Source organism: Oncorhynchus mykiss, chromosome 21, assembly GCF_057628025.1.
Source record: "Oncorhynchus mykiss isolate SJ-2025 chromosome 21, ASM5762802v1, whole genome shotgun sequence".
Classification (NCBI taxonomy): Eukaryota; Metazoa; Chordata; class Actinopteri; order Salmoniformes; family Salmonidae; genus Oncorhynchus; species Oncorhynchus mykiss.
This window is the reverse complement of record NC_143042.1, coordinates 57,742,501-57,761,540: the sequence shown is the minus strand read 5'-3', so window position 1 is coordinate 57,761,540 and position 19,040 is coordinate 57,742,501. Positions and strand designations below refer to the sequence as shown.

The 19,040-nt window shown below is 44.1% G+C and overlaps 1 protein-coding gene across 3 annotated transcripts in view; it reads right to left on the bottom strand.

Moving 5' to 3' along the window:
- The window catches only part of corin (corin, serine peptidase), a 105,985-nt gene that overhangs the window by 19,998 nt on the left and 66,947 nt on the right, over positions 1-19,040 (bottom strand). For 2 of the 3 annotated variants that reach the window (XM_036958423.2, XM_090214952.1), the window contains exons 11-15: positions 12,516-12,747; positions 7,297-7,433; positions 5,776-5,883; positions 4,379-4,492; positions 4,082-4,192 (exon numbers count right to left, since the gene is read on the bottom strand). In XM_036958423.2, the coding sequence (XP_036814318.2) occupies positions 4,082-4,192; positions 4,379-4,492; positions 5,776-5,883; positions 7,297-7,433; positions 12,516-12,747 (702 nt within the window). Of the gene's footprint in view, positions 1-4,081; positions 4,193-4,378; positions 4,493-4,761; positions 4,924-5,775; positions 5,884-7,296; positions 7,434-12,515; positions 12,748-19,040 lie in introns of those variants that run through there. The other variant, XM_090214953.1, reaches the window with a different exon arrangement.

Below are 19,040 nucleotides of genomic sequence, written 5' to 3'. Positions count from 1 at the left end.
ATGGATGGGGGTGTAGAGGGATGGATGGGGGTGTAGAGGGATGGATGGGGGTGTAGAGGGATGGATGGGGGTGTAGAGGGATGGATTGGGTGTAGAGGGATGGATGGGGGTGTAGAGGGATGGATGGGGGTGTAGAGGGATGGATGGGGGTGTAAAGGGATGGATGGGGGTGTAGAGGGATGGATGGGGGTGTAGAGGGATGGATGGGGGTGTAGAGGGATGGATGGGGGTGTAGAGGATGGATGGGGTGTAGAGGATGGATGGGGTGTAGAGGAATGGATGGGGTTTAGAAGATGGATGGGTTGTAGAGGGATGGATGGGGGGTAGAGGGATGGATGGGGTGTAGAGGGATGGATGGGGGTGTAGAGGGATGGATGGGGGTGTAGAGGGATGGATGGGGGTGTAGAGGGATGGATGGGGTGTAGAGGGATGGATGGGTGTAGAGGATGGATGGAGTGTAGAGGATGGATGGGGTGTAGAGGATGGATGGGATGTAGAGGATGGATGGGGTGTAGAGGAATGGATGGGGTTTAGAAGATGGATGGGTTGTAGAGGGATGGATGGGGTGTAGAGGGATGGATGGGATGTAGAGGGATGGATGGGATATAGAGGGATGGATGGGGGTGTAGAGGGATGGATGGGGGTGTAGAGGGATGGATGGGGGTGTAGAGGGATGGATGGGGGTGTAGAGGGATGGATGGGGTGTAGAGGGATGGATGGGTTGTAGAGTGATGGATGGGGTGTAGAGGATGGATGGGGTGTAGAGGATGGATGGGGTGTAGAGGATGGATGGAGTGTAGAGGAATGGATGGGGTTTAAAAGATGGATGGGTTGTAGAGGGATGGATGGGGTGTAGATGGATGGATGGGGTGTAGAGGGATGGATGGGGTGTAGAGGATGGATGGGGTGTAGAGGAATGGATGGGGTTTAGAAGATGGATGGGTTGTAGAGGATGGATGGGGGTGTAGAGGATGGATGGGTTGTAGAGGATGGATGGGTTGTAGAGGATGGATGGGGGTGTAGAGGATGGATGGGGGTGTAGAGGATGGATGGGTTGTAGAGGATGGATGGGGGTGTAGTGGGATGGATGGGTTGTAGAGGATGGATGGGGGTGTAGAGGATGGATGGTTGTAGAGGATGGATGGGTTGTAGAGGATGGATGGGGGTGTAGAGGGTGGATGGGGTGTAGAGGATGGATGGGGGTGTAGAGGGATGGATGGGGTTTAGAAGATAGATGGGTTGTAGAGGATGGATGGGGGTGTAGAGGATGGATGAGGGTGTAGAGGATGGATGGGGGTGTAGAGGATGGATGGGTTGTAGAGGATGGATGGGGGTGTAAAGGATGGATGGGGGTGTAGAGGATGGATGGGTGGTAGAGGATGGATGGGTCGTAGAGGATGGATGGGTTGTAGAGGATGGATGGGTTGTAGAGGATGGATGGGGTGTAGAGGGATGGTGGTGTAGAGGATGGTTGGGGCGATAATGGATGATAATGGATGATGGGGTGATAATAGATGATGGGGTGATAATGGAGGGATAATGAATGGTGGGGTGATAATGGAGGGATGGGTGATAATGGGTGGTGGGGTGATAATGGAGGGATGGGGTGATAATGGATGGAGATGGAAGGACAATGAGTGGAAAGCTGAACTAATCTCTTCAATGCATTTCTAAGTCGTTTCCTTCAAAAACACGGCAGGAAACATGTTGCTTCATCAGAAGTTTACATAACCTTAGCAAAATACATTTAAACCCAGTTTTTCACAATTTCTGACAGTTAATCCTAGTAAAAATTCCCTGTTTAATTTAATTTAAGAATGTGAAATGTCAGAATAATAGTAGAGAGAATGATTTATTTCAGCTTTTATTTCTTTCATCACATTCCCAGTGGGTCAGAAGTTTACATACACTCAATTAGCATTTGGTAGCATTGCCTTTAAATTGTTTAACTTGGGTCAAACGTTTCGGGTAGCCTTCCACAAGCTTCCCACAATAAGTTGGGTGAATTTTGTCCCATTCCTCCTGACAGAGCTGGTGTAACTGAGTCAGGTTTGTAGGCCTCATTGCTCGCACACGCTTTTTTAGTTCGGCCCACAAATGTTCTATAGGATTGAGGTCAGGGCTTTGTGATGGCCACTCCAATACCTTGACTTTGTTGTCCTCAAGCCATTTTTGCCACAACTTTGGAAGTATGCTTAGGGTCATTGTCCATTTGGAAGACCCATTTGCGACTAAGCTTTAACTTTCTGACTGATGTCTTGAGATGTTGCTTCAATATATCCACATCATTTTCCGTCCTCATGATATCATCTATTTTGTGAAGTGCACCAGTCCCTCCTGCAGCAAAGCACCCCCACAAGATGATGCTGCCACCCCCGTGCTTCACGGTTGGAATGGTGTTCTTCGGCTTGCAAGCCTCCCCCTTTTTCCTCCAAACATAACGATGGTCATTATGGCCAAACAGTTCTATTTTTGTTTAATCAGACCAGAGGACATTTCTCCAAAAAGTACCATCTTTGTCCCCATGTGCAGTTGTAAACCGTAGTCTGGCTTTTTTATGGCGGTTTTGAAGCAGTGGCTTCTTCCTTGTTAAGCAGCCCTTCAGGGTATGTCGATATAGGACTCGTTTTACTGTGGATATAGATACTTTGGTACCTGTTTCCTCCAACATCTTCACAAGGTCCTTTGCTGTTGTTCTGGGATTGATTTGCACTTTTCGTACCAAAGTACGTTAATCTCTAGGAGACAGAACGGTTCTCCTTCCTGAGCGGTATGACGGCTGCGTGGTCCCAGGGTGTTTATACTTATACTTTGTACTATTATTTGTACAGATGAACGTGGTACCTTCAGGTGTTTGGAAATTGCTCCCAAGGATGAACCAGACTTGTGGAGGTCTACAATTCTTTTGTCTGCGTGGTCGTGGCTGATTTATTCAGATTTTCTCATGATGTCAAGCAAAGAGGCACTGAGTTTAAAGGTTGGCCTTGAAATACATCCACAGGTACACCTCCAATTGACTGAAATGCTGTCAATTAGCCTATCAGAAGCTTCTAAAGCCATGACATCATTTTCTGGAATTTTCCAAGCTGTTTGAAGGCAGTCAACTTAGTGTATGTAAACTTCTGACCCACTGGAATTGTGATACAGTGAATTATAAGTGAAATAATCTGTCTGTAAACAATTGTTGGAAAAATGACTTGTGTCATGCACAAAGTAGATGTCCTAACCGACTCTCAAACTATAGTTTGTTAACAAGAAATGTGTGGAGAGGTTGAAAAACGAGTTTTAATGACTCCAACCTAAGTGTATGTAAACTTCTGACTTCAACTGTATATAGTTCTCACCACAGTCTCACTCGTCAGAGCTGGTTGAACACAGAGACTCACCACAGGCCCACTCATCAGAGCTGGTTGAACAGAGAGACTCACCACAGTCCCACTCATCAGAGCTGTCTGAACAGAGAGACTCACCACAGTCCCACTCATCAGAGCTGTCTGAACAGAGAGACTCACCACAGTCCCACTCATCAGAGCTGTCTGAACAGAGAGACTCACCACAGTCCCACTCATCAGAGCTGTCTGAACAGAGAGACTCACCACAGTCCCACTCATCAGAGCTGGTTGAACAGAGAGACGCACCACAGTCTCACTCATCAGAGCTGGTTGAACAGAGAGACTCACCACAGTCCCACTCATCAGAGCTGTCTGAACAGAGAGACTCACTACAGTCCCACTCATCAGAGCTGTCTGAACAGAGAGACTCACTACACAGAGACTCAGAGACTCACCACAGTCCCACTCATCAGAGCTGGTTGAACAGAGAGACTCACCACAGTCCCACTCATCAGAGCTGTCTGAACAGAGAGACTCACCACAGTCCCACTCATCAGAGCTGTCTGAACAGAGAGACTCACCACAGTCCCACTCATCAGAGCTGTCTGAACAGAGAGACTCACCACAGTCCCACTCATCAGAGCTGGTTGAACAGAGAGACTCACCACAGTCCCACTCATCAGAGCTGTCTGAACAGAGAGACTCACCACAGTCCCACTCATCAGAGCTGGTTGAACAGAGAGACTCACCACAGTCCCACTCATCAGAGCTGTCTGAACAGTGTTTTGTCCCATCACACCACAGAGTCCGGTGAACACACTGGTGGTTACTACAGGCTAGCTCGTTGTCCTTGCATACAGCTGAGGAGAGGAGAACAGAGAAAGGTTTCACACAGCTTGTCATTAATCAGGTCCTTTTACACGAGAATCACCTACCTCGTTAAAAAAGGCAATAAATAACCTTTGTTTATGAGTAAATGCATTATTATGCCGAATGACTTCAACACATTATAGAAATGAAACAAAAATGAAATTGTTTTTACACACAGCAGTTGTTCTCATCTTTCAGTAGAGGGCAGTCTGGGAAGCCGTCACAGATCATAGAGTGTTTAATACACAGCCTGGTACCTGGGCACTCCCACAGACCTCGCTCCACACAACCTAGAGAGAACACAGCATTATGGGTACCGTAGTTTAATACAAGCCACTCCCACAGACCTCGCTCCACACAACCTAGAGAGAACACAGCATTATGGGTACCGTAGTTTAATACAAGCCACTCCCACAGACCTCGCTCCACACAACCTAGAGAGAACACAGCATTATGGGTACCGTAGTTTAATACAAGCCACTCCCACATGCCTCGCTCCACACAACCTAGAGAGAACACAGCATTATGGGTACCGTAGTTTAATACAAGCCACTCCCACAGACCTTGCTCCACACAACCTAGAGAGAACACAGCATTATGGGTACCGTAGTTTAATACAAGCCACTCCCACAGACCTCACTCTAACAACCTAGAGAGAACACAGCATTATGGGTACCGTAGTTTAATACAAGCCATTCCCACAGACCTCGCTCCACACAACCTAGAGAGAACACAGCATTATGGGTACCATGGTTTAATACAAGCCACACCCACAGACCTTGCTCTAACAACCTAGAGAGAACACAGCATTATGGGTACCATAGTTTAATAAAGCCACACCCACAGACCTCGCTCTACACAACCTAGAGAGAACACAGCATTATGGGTACCGTAGTTTAATACAAGCCACTCCCACAGACCTCGCTCCACACAAACTAGAGAGAACACAGCATTATGGGTACCGTAGTTTAATACAAGCCACTCCCACAGACCTCGCTCGACACAATGAGAGAGAGAGAGAGCGAGAGAGAGAGAGAGAGAGAGAGAGGGTGTGAGAGAGAGAGAGAGAGATAGATATATAGAGAGAGAGAGAGAGAGAGGGTGAGAGAGAGAGAGAGGGTCAGAGAGAGTGAGAGAGAGGGTGAGAGAGAGTGAGAGTGAGAGAGTGAGAGTGAGAGAGAGGGTGAGAGAGTGAGAGAGAGGGTGGGAGAGTGAGAGAGAGAGAGAGAGAGAGAGAGAGAGAGAGAGAGAGAGAGAGAGAGGGATGAGGGAGAGAGAGAGAGAGGGGAGAGAGAGAGAGGGTGAGAGAGAGGGAGAGGGTCAGAGAGAGTGAGAGTGAGAGAGTGAGAGTGAGAGAGAGGGTGAGAGAGTGAGAGAGAGGGTGGGAGAGTGAGAGAGAGAGAGAGAGAGAGAGAGAGAGAGAGAGAGAGAGGGATGAGGGAGAGAGAGAGAGAGGGGAGAGAGAGAGAGGGTGAGAGAGAGGGAGAGGGTCAGAGAGAGTGAGAGAGAGGGTGAGAGAGAGAGAAAAGAAGAGTAAAATATTGACTATACATGTACAGTGTGTGTTTCTCACCACAGTTGTCTTCGTCACTGTCATCGTCACAGTCCATGTGTCCATCACAGCGCTTAGAGGACAGGACACACCTCCCGGACCGACATTTGAAGTGACTGGGAGAACACTCTGGAACAACCAACAACATTTATTTAATGTTAAAAAAAATCTGCATTTTTTTCGGATTTTCAAATAACCGCTCCCATCCCTTCTACTAACCATCAACATCCGGGTCAGGTAGTAGACAGGTCAAGAATAACCAAGCCCCTCCCTTCTACTAACCGTCAACATCCGGGTCAGGTAGTAGACAGGTCAAGAATAACCAAGCCCCTCCCTTCTACTAACCATCAACATCCGGGTCAGGTAGTAGACAGGTGAAGAATAACCAAGCCCCTCCCTTCTACTAACCATCAACATCCGGGTCAGGTAGTAGACAGGTCAAGAATAACCAAGCCCCTCCCTTCTACTAACCATCAACATCCGGGTCAGGTAGTAGACAGGTCAAGAATAACCAAGCCCCTCCCTTCTACTAACCATCAACATCCGGGTCAGGTAGTAGACAGGTCAAGAATAACCAAGCCCCTCCCTTCTACTAACCATCAACATCCGGGTCAGGTAGTAGACAGGTCAAGAATAACCAAGCCCCTCCCTTCTACTAACCATCAACATCCGGGTCAGGTAGTAGACAGGTGAAGAATAACCAAGCCCCTCCCTTCTACTAACCATCAACATCCGGGTCAGGTAGTAGACAGGTCAAGAATAACCAAGCCCCTCCCTTCTACTAACCATCAACATCCGGGTCAGGTAGTAGACAGGTCAAGAATAACCAAGCCCCTCCCTTCTACTAACCATCAACATCCGGGTCAGGTAGTAGACAGGTCAAGAATAACCAAGCCCCTCCCTTCTACTAACCATCAACATCCGGGTCAGGTAGTAGACAGGTCAAGAATAACCAAGCCCCTCCCTTCTACTAACCATCAACATCCGGGTCAGGTAGTAGACAGGTCAAGAATAACCAAGCCCCTCCCTTCTACTAACCATCAACATCCGGGTCAGGTAGTAGACAGGTCAAGAATAACCAAGCCCCTCCCTTCTACTAACCATCAACATCCGGGTCAGGTAGTAGACAGGTCAAGAATAACCAAGCCCCTCCCTTCTACTAACCATCAACATCCGGGTCAGGTAGTAGACAGGTCAAGAATAACCAAGCCCCTCCCTTCTACTAACCATCAACATCCGGGTCAGGTAGTAGACAGGTCAAGAATAACCAAGCCCCTCCCTTCTACTAACCATCAACATCCGGGTCAGGTAGTAGACAGGTCAAGAATAACCAAGCCCCTCCCTTCTACTAACCATCAACATCCGGGTCAGGTAGTAGACAGGTCAAGAATAACCAAGCCCCTCCCTTCTACTAACCGTCAACATCCGGGTCAGGTAGTAGACAGGTGAAGAATAACCAAGCCCCTCCCTTCTACTAACCGTCAACATCCGGGTCAGGTAGTAGACAGGTCAAGAATAACCAAGCCCCTCCCTTCTACTAACCGTCAACATCCGGGTTAGGTAGGAGACAGGTGGGTCCGTCTTCGGGGAACTGGTTACAGTCTGTGTCCTCCGGCCATTGAAGACCCACAATACCCAGCACAGACTCACAGCGCTCCTTAGAGCTCCGACACAATGACCTGCAACAACACAGATAAACGTACATTATACATAAACTCAGCAACAAAAACAAACGTCTTCACTGTCAACTGCGTTTATTTTCAGCAAACTAAACATGTATAAATATTTGTATGAACATAAGATTCAACAACTGAGACATAAACTGAACAAGTTACACCATCATGTGACTAACAGAAATGGAATAATGTGTCCCTGAACAAATGGGGGGGGGGTCAAAATCCCCAAAAATAACAGTCAGTATCTGGTGTGGCAACCAGCAGCATTAAGTACTGCAGTGCATCTCCTCCTCATGAACTGCCCCAGATTTGCCAGTTCTTGCTGTGAGATGTTACTCCACTCTTCCACCAAAGCACCTGCAAGTTCCCGGACATTTCTGTGGGGAATGGCCCTACCCCTCACCCTCCGATCCAACAGGTCCCAGACATGCTCAATAGGATTGAGATCCGGGCTCTTCGCTGGCCATGGCAGAACTCTGACATTCCTGTCTTGCAGGAAATCACGCACAGAACGAGCAGTATGGCTGGTGGCATTGTCATGCTAGAGGGTCATGTCAGGATGAGCCTGCAGGAAGGGTACCACATGAGGGAGGAGGATGTCTTCCCTGTAACGCACAGCGTTGAGATTGCCTGTAATGACAACAAGCTCAGTCTGATGATGTTGTGACACACCGCCCCAGACCATGACGGACCCTCCACCTCCAACTCGATCCCGCTCCAGAGTACAGGCCTCAGTGTAAAGGTCATTCTTTTGACGATAAACACGAATAATACCATCACCCCTGGTGAGACAAAACCGCGACTCGTCAGTGAAGAGCACTTTTTGCCAGTCCTGTCTGGTCCAGCGACGGTGGGGTTGTGCCCATAGGCGACGTTGTTGCCGGTGATATCTGGTGAGGACTTGCCTTACAACAGGCCTACAAGCCCTCAGTCCAGCCTCTCTCAGCCTATTGCGGATAGTCTGAGCACTGATGGAGGGATTGGGCGTTCCCGGTGTAACTCAGGCAGTTGTTGTTGCCATCCTGTACCTGTCCCGCAGGTGTGATGTTCAGATGTACCGATCCTGTGCAGGTGTTGTTACACGTGGTCTGCCACTGCGAGAACTATCAGCTGTCCGTCCTGTCTCCCTGTAGCGCTATCTTAGGCGTCTCACAGTACAGACATTGCAATTTATTGCCCTGGCCACATCTGCAGGCCTCATGCCTCCTTGCAGCATGCCTAAGGAACTTTCACATAGGTGAGCAGGGACCCTGGGCATCTTTCTTTTGGTGTTTTTCAGAGTCAGTAGAAAGGCCTCTTTAGTGTCCTAATTTTTCATAACCGTGACCTTAATTGCCTACCGTCTGTAAGCTGTTCGTGTCTTAACGACCGTTCCACAGGTGCATGTTCATTAATTGTTTATGGTTCATTGAACAAGCATGGGAAACAGTGTTTAAACCCTTTACAATGAAGATCTGAGAAGTTATGGGGCGGCAGGGTAGCCTAGTGGTTAGAGAGTTGGACTAGTAACCGGAAGGTTGCAAGTTCAAACCCCCGAGCTGGTACTAATCTATTCTGCCACTGAACAGTTCCACTGTTCCTAGACCAGTTAACCCACTGTTCCTAGGCCAGTTAACCCACTGTTCCTAGACCAGTTAACCCACTGTTCCTAGACCAGTTAACCCACTGTTCCTAGGCCAGTTAACCCACTGTTCCTAGACCAGTTAACCCACTGTTCCTAGGCCAGTTAACCCACTGTTCCTAGACCAGTTAACCCACTGTTCCTAGACCAGTTAACCCACTGTTCCTAGGCCAGTTAACCCACTGTTCCTAGACCAGTTAACCATCCAACTGGATGGTATTTATAACAGTCTCTACTGGATGGTATTTATAACAGTCTCTACTGGATGGTATTTATAACAGTCTCTACTGTATGGTATTTATAACAGTCTCTACTAGATGTTATTTATAACAGTCTCTACTGTCTGGTATGTGTAACAGTCTCTACTGTCTGGTACGTATAAAAGTCTCTACTGTCTGGTATTTATAACAGTCTCTACTGGATGGTATTTATAACAGTCTCTACTGGATGGTATTTATAACAGTCTCTACTGGATGGTATTTATAACAGTCTCTACTGGATGGTATGTATAACAGTCTCTACTGGATGGTATTTATAACAGTCTCTACTGGTCTCTACTGGATGGTATTTATAACAGTCTCTACAGTCTGGTATTTATAACAGTCTCTACTAGATGGTATTTATAACAGTCTCTACTGGATGGTATTTATAACAGTCTCTACTGTCTGGTACGTATAACAGTCTCTACTGTATGGTATTCATAACAGTCTCTACTGTCTGGTATTTATAACAGTCTCTACTGTTTGGTATTTATAACAGTCTCTACTGGATGGTATTTATAACAGTCTCTACTGGATATAATTTATGACAGTCTCTGCTGGATGGTATTTATAACAGTCTCTACTGGATGGTATTTATAACAGTCTCTACTGGATGGTATTTACAACAGTCTCTACTGGCCTCTACTGTCTGGTATGTATAACAGTCTCTACTGGATGGTATTTACAACAGTCTCTACTGGATGGTATTTACAACAGTCTCTACTGGCCTCTACTGTCTGGTATGTATAACAGTCTCTACTGTTTGGTATTTATAACAGTCTCTACTGGATGGTATTTATAACAGTCTCTACTGGATGGTATTTACAACAGTCTCTACTGGCCTCTACTGTCTGGTATGTGTAACAGTCTCTACTGGATGTTATTTATAACAGTCTCTACTGGGTGGTGTTTAAACAGTCTCTACTGGGTGGTATTTAAACAGTCTCTACTGGATGGTATTTAGAACAGTCTCTACTGTCTGGTATTTATAACAGTCTCTACTGTCTGGTATTTATAACAGTCTCTACTGTATGGTATTTATAACAGTCTCTACTGTCTGGTATTTATAACAGTCTCTACTGTCTGGTATGTATAACAGTCTCTACTGTCTGGTATTTATAACAGTCTCTACTGTCTGGTATTTATAACAGTCTCTACTGGATGGTATTTATAACAGTCTCTACTGGGTGGTATTTACAACAGCCTCTACTGTCTGGTATTCATAACAGTCTCTACTGTTTGGTATTTATAACAGTCTATACTGTCTGGTATTTACAACAGCCTCTACTGTCTGGTATTTATAACAGTCTCTACTGTTTGGTATTTATAACAGTCTATACTGTCTGGTATTTATAACAGTCTCTACTGTTTGGTATTTATAACAGTCTCTACTGTTTGGTATTTATAACAGTCTATACTGTCTGGTATTTATAACAGTCTCTACTGTCTGGTATTTATAACAGTCTCTACTGGATGGTATTTATAACAGTCTCTACTGTCTGGTATTTATAACAGTCTCTACTGTTTGGTATTTATAACAGTCTCTACTGTTTGGTATTTATAACAGTCTCTACTGTCTGGTATTTATAACAGTCTCTACTGTCTGGTATTTATAACAGTCTCTACTGTCTGGTATTTATAACAGTCTCTACAGTCTGGTATTTATAACAGTCTCTACTGTTTGGTATTTATAACAGTCTACTGTCTGGTATTTATAACAGTCTCTACTGTCTGGTATTTATAACAGTCTCTACTGTTTGGTATTTATAACAGTCTATACTGTCTGGTATTTATAACAGTCTCTACTGTTTGGTATTTATAACAGTCTCTACTGGATGGTATTTATAACAGTCTCTACTGTCTGGTATTCATAACAGTCTCTACTGTCTGGTATTTATAACAGTCTCTACTGGATTGTATTTATAACAGTCTCTACTGTCTGGTATTTATAACAGTCTCTACTGTCTGGTATTTATAACAGTCTCTACTGTCTGTTATTTATAACAGTCTCTACTGTTTGGTATTTATAACAGTCTATACTGTCTGGTATTTATAACAGTCTCTACTGTTTGGTATTTATAACAGTCTCTACTGGATGGTATTTATAACAGTCTCTACTGTCTGGTATTTATAACAGTCTCTACTGTCTGGTATTTATAACAGCCTCTACTGTCTGGTATTTATAACAGTCTCTACTGTCTGGTATTTATAACAGTCTATACTGTCTGGTATTTATAACAGTCTCTACTGTCTGGTATTTATAACAGTCTCTACTGTCTGGTATTTATAACAGTCTCTACTGTTTGGTATTTATAACAGTCTATACTGTCTGGTATTTATAACAGTCTCTACCGGTCTCTACTGTCTAGTATTTATAACAGTCTCTACTGTCTGGTATTTATAACAGTCTCTACTGTTTGGTATTTATAACAGTCTCTACTGTGTGGTATTTATAACAGTCTCTACTGTCTGGTATTTATAACAGTCTCTACTGGATGGTATTTATAACAGTCTCTACTGTGTGGTATGTATAACAGTCTCTACTGTCTGGTATTTATGACAGTCTCTACTAGATGGTATTTATAACAGTCTCTACTGTCTGGTTTTTATAACAGTCTCTACTGGTCTCTACTGTCTGGTATTTATAACAGTCTCTACTGGTCTCTACTGGATGGTATTTATAACAGTCTCTACTGTGTGGTATTTATAACAGTCTCTACTGGATGGTATTTATAACAGTCTGTACTTTGTGGTATTTATAAGAGTCTCTACTGGATGGTATTTATAACAGTCTCTACTGTCTGGTATTTATAACAGTCTATACTGGAATCTACTGGAGTCTGCTGGACTCTACCGTGTGCCTGTACTGACCTGCAGGGGGCACCCTCTGGTGTGTGTGTAGGCGGGCACCCTCTGGTGTGTGTGTGTAGTGGTTCTGGTACTGACCTGCAGGGGGGCAACCTCTGGTGTGTGTGTGTAATGGTTCTGGTACTGACCTGCAGGGGGGCACCCTCTGGTGTGTGTGTGTGTAGTGGTTCTGGTACTGACCTGCAGGGGGGCACCCTCTGGTGTGTGTGTGTGTAATGGTTCTGGTACTGACCTGCAGGGGGGCACCCTCTGGTGTGTGTGTGTGTAGTGGTTCTGGTACTGACCTGCAGGGGGGCACCCTCTGGTGTGTCTGTGTGTAATGGTTCTGGTACTGACCTGCAGGGGGGCACCCTCTGGTGTGTGTGTGAGTCACACTTGGGGACCAACATGGTACAGGCGAAGAACATGAGGTATTTATAACAGTTGGTCTGAACCAGGGCTGGGAACAGAGAAGACTCCCAGGAGACAGAGCTCTCGCTCTGGGTCGCGTGGCCAAGGTAGTTAGGGTAGGTGGTGCTGTTGTAGGGCAAGTTCATACACAGCTCTAAAGTAATGGGCTCACAATGACCTGCAGGGCGAGAGAGGGGGAGAGAGGGAGGGAGAGAGGGGGAGAGAAAAAGAGAGAGAGAGAGAGAGAGGGGGAGAGAGAGAGAGAGAGAGAGAGAGAGGGAGAGAGGGGGAGAGAGAGAGAGGGAGAGAGGGGGAGAGAGAGAGAGAGAGAGGGAGAGAGAGAGAGAGAGAGAGAGGGAGAGGGAGAGAGAGAGGGAGAGGGAGAGAGAGGGGGAGAGGAGGAGAAGGGGAGAGAGGGGGAGAGGGGGAGAGAGGACAGGACAAAATACTTGTTATGTGCAGCTTTCCGTTTCAAGACGATCCAATATTAAAACTAGTTTACATACACTTAGGTTGGAGTCATTAAAACTAGTTTACATACACTTAGGTTGGAGTCATTAAAACTAGTTTACATACCCTCAGGTTGGAGTCATTAAAACTAGTTTACATCCACTTATGTTGGAGTCATTAAAACTAGTTTACATCCACTTAGGTTGGAGTCATTAAAACTAGTTTACATACACTTAGGTTGGAGTCATTAAAACTAGTTTACATACACTCAGGTTGGAGTCATTAAAACTAGTTTACATCCACTTAGGTTGGAGTCATTAAAACTAGTTTACATACACTTAGGTTGGAGTCATTAAAACTAGTTTACATACACTCAGGTTGGAGTCATTAAAACTAGTTTACATACACTTAGGTTGGAGTCATTAAAACTAGTTTACATACACTCAGGTTGGAGTCATTAAAACTAGTTTACATACACTCAGGTTGGAGTCATTAAAACTAGTTTACATACACTCAGGTTGGAGTCATTAAAACAAGTTTACATACACTTAGGTTGGAGTCATTAAAACTAGTTTACATACCCTTAGGTTGGAGTCATTAAAACTAGTTTACATACACTCAGGTTGGAGTCATTAAATCTAGTTTACATACACTTAGGTTGGAGTCATTAAAACTAGTTTACATACCCTTAGGTTGGAGTCATTAAAACTAGTTTACATACACTCAGGTTGGAGTCATTAAAACTAGTTTACATACACTTAGGTTGGAGTCATTAAAACTAGTTTACATACACTCAGGTTGGAGTCATTAAAACTAGTTTACATACCCTCAGGTTGGAGTCATTAAAACTAGTTTACATACACTCAGGTTGGAGTCATTAAAACTAGTTAACATACACTTAGGTTGGAGTCATTAAAACTAGTTTACATACACATGGGTTGGAGTCATTAAAACTAGTTTACATACACTCAGGTTGGAGTCATTAAAACTAGTTTACATACACTCAGGTTGGAGTCATTAAAAATAGTTTACATACACTCAGGTTGGAGTCATTAAAACTAGTTTACATACACTTAGGTTGGAGTCATTAAAACTAGTTTACATACCCTTAGGTTGGAGTCATTAAAACTAGTTTACATACACTCAGGTTGGAGTCATTAAAACTAGTTTACATACACTCAGGTTGGAGTCATTAAAACTAGTTTACATACCCTCAGTTTGGAGTCATTAAAACTAGTTTACATACACTCAGGTTGGAGTCATTAAAACTAGTTAACATACACTTAGGTTGGAGTCATTAAAACGAGTTTACATACACTCAGGTTGGAGTCATTAAAACTAGTTTACATACACTCAGGTTGGAGTCATTAAAACTAGTTAACATACACTCAGGTTGGATTAATTAAAACTAGTTTACATACACTTATGTTGGAGTCATTAAAACTTGATTTTCAAACACTCCACAAATTTCTTGTAAACAAACTATAGTTTTGGCAAGTCGGTTAGGACATCTACTTTGTGCATGACACAAGTCATTTTTCCAACAATTGTTTACAGACAGATTATTTCACTTATAATTCACTGTATCACAATTCCAGTGGGTCAGAAGTTTACATACACTAAGTTGACTGTGCCTTTAAACAGCTTGGAAAATTCCAGAAAATGATGTCATGGCTTTAGAAGCTTCTGATAGGCTAATTGACATAATTTGAGTCAATTGGAGGTGTACCTGTGGATGTATTTCAAGGCCAACCTTTAAACTCAGTGCCTCTTTGCTTGACATCATGAGAAAATCAAAATAAATCAGCCATGACCACGCAGACAAAAGAATTGTAGACCTCCACAAGTCTGGTTCATCCTTGTGAGCAATTTCCAAACGCCTGAAGGTACCACGTTCATCTGTACAAACAATAGTACGCAAGTATAAACACCATGGGACCACGCAGCCGTCATACCGCTCAGGAAGGAGACCCGTTCTGTCTCCTAGAGATGAACGTACTTTGGTGCGAAAAGGAAACCACCATAAAAAAGCCAGACTACGGTTTGCAACTGCACATTGGGACAAAGATCGTACTTTTTGGAGAAATGTCCTCTGGTCTGATGAAACAAAAATAGAACTGTTTGGCCTTAATGACCATCGTTACGTTTGGAGGAAAAAGGGGGAGGCTTTCAAGCCGAAGAACACCATCCCAACCGTGAAGCACGGGGGTGGCAGCATCATCTTGTGGGGGTGCTTTGCTGCAGGAGGGCTGGTGCACTTTACAAAATAGATCATGCATCATGTGGTAGGAAAATAATGTGGATATATTGAAGCAACATCTCAAGACATCAGTCAGGAAGTTAAAGCTTGGTCGCAAATGTGTCTTCCAAATGGAAAATGACCCCAAGCATACTTCCAAAGTTGTGGCAAAATGGCTTAAGTACAAGAAAGTCAAGGTATTGGAGTGGCCATCACAAAGCCCTGACCTCAATCCTATAGAACATTTGTGGGCCGAACTGAAAAAGCGCTTGTGACCAAGGAGGCCTACAAACCTGACTCAGTTACACCAGCTCTGTCAGGAGGAATGGGCCAAAATTCACCCAACTTATTGTGGGAAGCTTGTGGAAGGCTACCTGAAATGTTTGACCCAAGTTAAACAATTTAAAGACAATACTACCAAAAACGAATTGAGTGTATGTAAACTTCTGACCCACTGGGAATGTGATGAAAAAAATAAAAGCTGAAATAAATCATTATCTCTACTATTATTCTGACATTTCACATTCTTAAAATAAAGTGGTGATCCTAACTGACCTAAGACAGGGAATTTTTACTAGGATTAACTGTCAGGAATTGTGAAAAACTGAGTTTAAATGTATTTGGCTAAGGTGTATGTAAACTTCCGACTTTCACATTTTGTGACCCAAAAAATCTAAATGTAATCAATTTTAAATTCAGGCACAACAACATTTGAAAAAAGTCAAGCAGTGTGAATACTTTCTGAAGGCACATTTTAATTTATTTAATTTATTTAACCTTTATTTAACAAGTCAGGTTAAGAACAGTGACAGCCTACCAAAAGGCAAAAGGGGGTGGGGCCTGGGATTAAAATAAACAATAAAATAAATGCAATATAAATGTATAAATACAGGACAAAACACACATCACGACAAGAGAGACAACACAACATAAAGAGAGACCTAAGACAACACAGCATGGCAGCAACACATGACAACACAAGATAAAGAGAGACCTAAGACAACAACACAGCATGGCAGCAACACATGACAACACAGCATGGCAGCAACACATGACAACACAGCATGGTAGCAACACATGACAACACAGCATGGCAGCAACACATGACAACACAGCATGGCAGCAACACATGACAACACAGCATGGCAGCAACACATGACAACACAGCATGGCAGCAACACATGACAACACAACATAAAGAGAGACCTAAGACAACAACACAGCATGGCAGCAACACATGACAACACAACATAAAGAGAGACCTAAGACAACAACACAGCATGACAGCAACACATGACAACACAACATAAAGAGAGACCTAAGACAACAACACAGCATGGCAGCAACACATGACAACACAACATAAAGAGAGACCTAAGACAACAACACAGCATGACAGCAACACATGACAACACAACATAAAGAGAGACCTAAGACAACAACACAGCATGGCAGCAACACATGACAACACAACATAAAGAGAGACCTAAGACAACAACACAGCATGGCAGCAACACATGACAACACAACATAAAGAGAGACCTAAGACAACAACACAGCATGACAGCAACACATGACAACACAACATAAAGAGAGACCTAAGACAACAACACAGCATGGCAGCAACACATGACAACACAACATAAAGAGAGACCTAAGACAACAACACAGCATGGCAGCAACACATGACAACACAACATTAAGAGAGACCTAAGACAACACAGCATGACAGCAACACATGACAACACAACATAAAGAGAGACCTAAGACAACAACACAGCATGACAGCAACACATGACAACACAACATAAAGAGAGACCTAAGATAACAACACAGCATGGCAGCATCAACAGCATGGTAGCAACACAGCATGGCAGCAACACATGACAACACAGCATTGTAGCAACACATGATAACACAACATAAAGAGAGACCTAAGACAACAACACAGCATGGTAGCAACACATGACAACACAGCATGGTAGCAACACATGACAACACAGCATGGTAGCAACACAACATGGTAGCAACACATGACAACACAGCATGGTAGCAACACATGACAACACAACATGGTAGCAACACAACATGGTAGCAACACAACATGACAACACAGCATGGTAGCAACACAACATGGTAGCATCACATGACAACACAGCATGGTAGCAACACATGACAACACAACATGGTAGCAACACAACATGACAACACAGCATGGTAGCAACACAACATGGTAGCAACACAACATGACAACACAGCATGGTAGCAACACAACATGACAACACAGCATGGTAGCAACACATGACAACACAGCATGGTAGCAACACATGACAACACAACATGGTAGCAACACAACATGGTAGCAACACAACATGACAACACAGCATGGTAGCAACACAACATGGTAGCATCACATGACAACACAGCATGGTAGCAACACATGACAACACAACATGGTAGCAACACAACATGACAACACAGCATGGTAGCAACACAACATGGTAGCAACACAACATGACAACACAGCATGGTAGCAACACAACATGACAACACAGCATGGTAGCAACACATGACAACACAGCATGGTAGCAACACATGACAACACAGCATGGTAGCAACACAACATGATAGCAACACAACATGATAGCAACACAACATGATAGCAACACAACATGATAGCAACACAACATGATAGCAACACAACATGGTAGCAGCACAAAAACATGGTACAGACAGTATTGGGCACAATACTACATAAAGAGAGACCTAAAGACAACAATATAGCATGGCAGCAACACATGACAACACAGCATGGTAGCAACACAACATATTAGTAGCACAAAACATGGTACAAACATTACTTGTCAGTAAGAGGGTCCATGATTGAGTCTTTGAATGAAGAGATGGAGATAAAACTGTCCAGTTTGAGTGTTTGTTGCAGCTTGTTCCAGTCACTAGCTGCAGCGAACTGAAAAGAGGAGCGACCCAGGGATGTGTGCTTTGGGGACCTTTAACAGAATGTGACTGGCAGAACGGGTGTTGTATGTGGAGGTTGAGGGCTGCAGTAGATATCTCAGATAGGGGGGATTGAGGCCTAAGAGGGTTTTATAAATAAGCATCAACCAGTGGGTCTTGCGACGGATATACAGAGATGACCAGTTTACAGAGGAGTATAGAGTGCAGTGAGGTGTCCTATAAGGAGCAGTGGTGGAAAATCTGATGGCCGAATGGTAAAGAACATCTAGCCACTAGAGAGCACCCTTATATTCAGATCAGTTCCTGTATCCGTAATCTAGCATGGGTAGGATGGTCATCTGAATCAGGGTTAGTTTGGCAGCTAGGGTGAAAGAGGAGCGATTACGATAGAGGAAACCAAGTCTAGATTTATCTTTAGCCTGCAGCTTTGATATGTGCTGAGAGAAGGACAGTGCGCCGTCTAGCCATACTTCCAAGTACTTGTATGAGGTGACTACCTCAAGCTCTAAACCCTCAGAGGTAGTAATCACACCTGGTGGGGAGAGAGGCATTCTTCTGACCAAACCACATGACCTTTGTTTTGGAGGTTTTCAGAACAAGGTCAGAGAAAGCTTGTTGGACACTAAGAAAGCTTTGTTGTAGAGCGTTTAACACAAAATCCAGAGAGGGGCCATTGATCAAGTGGACTTTGTCTCATGCAAAGGAATGTTGATTTATAATTATGCAGACGTACAATGTGAAATAACGTGATTAGTATATCTGCATAATCACTGTTATCCAACTGATCTTATCCCCTTTCCATCATC